Source organism: Nestor notabilis, unplaced genomic scaffold, assembly GCF_000696875.1.
Source record: "Nestor notabilis isolate BGI_N333 unplaced genomic scaffold, ASM69687v1 scaffold14347, whole genome shotgun sequence".
NCBI classification, from domain to species: Eukaryota; Metazoa; Chordata; class Aves; order Psittaciformes; family Psittacidae; genus Nestor; species Nestor notabilis.
Genome location: NW_009937002.1, coordinates 1 through 2,614, shown reverse-complemented (window position 1 = coordinate 2,614; position 2,614 = coordinate 1). Strand labels below are relative to the sequence as shown.

The 2,614-nt window shown below is 55.2% G+C and overlaps 1 protein-coding gene across 1 annotated transcript in view; it reads left to right on the top strand.

The window, feature by feature from the left end:
• LOC104408887 (alpha-soluble NSF attachment protein-like) overlaps positions 1 to 2,572 on the top strand; it is a gene marked incomplete at both ends in the record, with an annotated part of 2,812 nt that extends 240 nt beyond the window's left edge. The window contains 4 exons of the mRNA XM_010018621.1: positions 2 to 61; positions 1,122 to 1,168; positions 1,254 to 1,331; positions 2,517 to 2,572. Of these exons, the coding sequence (XP_010016923.1) occupies positions 2 to 61; positions 1,122 to 1,168; positions 1,254 to 1,331; positions 2,517 to 2,572 (241 nt within the window). The remainder of the gene's footprint in view (position 1; positions 62 to 1,121; positions 1,169 to 1,253; positions 1,332 to 2,516) is intronic.
• Positions 2,573 to 2,614: the final 42 nt, after the last annotated feature.

Sequence of the window (2,614 nt, the reverse complement as noted above, 5' to 3'; positions counted from 1 at the left end):
CACGACGCCGCCACCAGCTTCGTGGATGCCGGGAATGCCTTCAAGAAGGCGGATCCGCAGGGTAAAGCCTGGCTTTTCCTTCCCCCATTCCCGGGAAAACAGCCCAATCCCGCTCCTTTGCGCTTCCCGAGGCCACGCTCTGGGGGTATCCAATGGGATTTGCCTCCCCTCCCCCCTTTTGGGGGTGTTATCCCGGTGTCCCAACAGCTTGATGCGAGTCCGTATGAGGCGCTTCAGGGCTGGAAAAGTGCCCTTTCCATGTGGGAATCCCTATGGAGAGCAGATGGCTGGAGCCGGAAGGGTTGGGTTGTGATTCCGGCTTGGATCGCACCTCGCTTGGCTCCGCGCTCGGAGCAGCTGTTGGGATGGAGCCATTCCAGGGTTACGGAGCAGCTTCTCCTCCTGGTGGCTCCGCTTACAAGTTGGAGTATCCCAAAGTGGGGAATTGGATCTAAGCTTTGCCGTCCCCATCAAGCGATCCCGGTATTCCCGCTGCCCCTGGGCTTATCCGGGTCCCTTTGGGATAACACATTGAATCCCAAGGGATCCTCACCGGGATCCAGCATTTGGTTGCAGCAATTCCCTCCTACCCCATGGCAGCACCTGGAATGCTGCAGGATCTTGGGATGAGCATTCCCAACCGGCGCCAGGGATGGGATAAATCCCTGGGATTAAACCCCAAAGTGGGGGGGGGAGGTTTGGGGTCTCCTTCAAATCCTCAAGGATGGATGAGGAGTCATGGAATGGTTTGGGATGAGGCTCCTCCAGATCCAGCCCTTTCCATGGACTTCCATTGGTTGTTCCTTGGATACTGGCAGGGCTGGAGCATCCCAACCTTCTCCATTCATCCCAGTGTCCCAGCAGCCTCCTAGGGAAGAACTTCCCAGTATCCCATCTACCTCTTCCCGATATCCCAGCCAACCCTTTGGAAGCTGTTCCTCCCCATCCCAGCATTCCACGCCCTTATCAAAGCCCCTTTCCAGGTCTCTTCCTAGTCTTTTCCCACATCCCAAACCATCGGCTCCCCCATTCCCTTCCCTCCTCTTCCTTGTATCCCCAATGGACGTCTGGAAGTTGGGATCAGCCGTGGATCTATTGGGATCTGCTCTTTGTCCCTACAGAGGCCATCAACTGCCTGCTGCGAGCCATTGAGATCTACACGGACATGGTGAGTGCTCCGGGGCTTTTCCAGCTCCGGATACACCGGGAATGCCGCTCCGGAGGCGCCATTCCCGTTATCCCACCGCTCCCAGGGGCGCTTCACCATCGCTGCCAAGCACCACGTCTCCATAGCCGAGATCTACGAGACGGAGCTGGTGGATATCGAGAAGGTAAAGGAAAAGCTGGGAATGCCGCGGGATAGTCCCTGAATCCCAGCTTGGATTCCAAAGGGGACGCCCGGGAATCCCAGCTTGGTCCCACCGGCACCTTTGGGCTGTTCCTGCTGCTTCCCAGTGGAAGTTTGGGATTGGCTCCAGGTTGGGATTGGCATTCCGGCCCCGGAGCTCCGGGAATTCCGGCTCCATGGGGCTTAGCTTGGTAATCCCAAGGGATAAACCAGGCTTTTTGCGATGGATCCCACATCCCGGTGGGGGGAATTCCAGCTCCGAGTGAAGTCGGGGCTGTTCTCCCTGTTATTCCCAGAAGAATTCCAGCCACAGCTCCCGGGAATAACCCTTGGGGGGGGGTGGGGGGTGTCCCAGCATTCCCGGAGGAGCTGCTGGGAGAGTCCATGGTGGGATTTGCCCTCAGGGAATAACATTGGGAATTGCCTTTGGAGACTCAATGCCGGGATTTTCCCTTAGGGAATAACATTGGGATTTTCCCTTGTGGAATAACATTGGGAATTGCCTTTGGAGATTCAATACAGGGATTCACCTTCATGGAATAACGTTGGAAATTGCCCTTAGGGATTAAAGATTGGGATTTTCCCACGTGGAATAATATCGGGAATTGCCTTTGGAGATTTAATGTTGGGATTTGCTCTTGGGAAATAACATTGGGATTTTCCCTTCTGGAATAACGTTGGGATTTTGCCTTTGGAGCCTCAATGCAGGGATTTACCTTCATGGAATAACACTGGGATTCGCCCTTAGTGGTTAAAAGTAGGGATTTTCCCTTCTGGAATAACGTTGGGATTTTGCCTTTGGAGCCTCAATGCAGGGATTTACCTTCATGGAATAACACTGGGATTCGCCCTTAGTGGTTAAAAGTAGGGATTTTCCCTTCTGGAATAACGTTGGGATTTTGCCTTTGGAGCCTCAATGCAGGGATTTACCTTCATGGAATAACACTGGGATTCGCCCTTAGTGGTTAGAAGTAGGGATTTTCCCTTGTGGAATAACGTTGGGATTTGCCATTGGCCACTCAATGTCAGGCTTTGCCCTTGGGAATGACGCGGGAGCAGCGGCTCCATCCCCATTCCCACCCTGGGCTCCGCACGGAGCAGATGGCGGCGGGGGCCGCTCCGTAGGGATGCGCTGGGATTCGCTCCAGCCCTTCCCATGCTTTGCCAGGCCATCGCCCACTACGAGCAGGCAGCCGATTACTACCGGGGGGAGGAATCCAACAGGTAGGAATTGCGTGTGCCGGCGCCGCGGGAATGCCGGAGCCG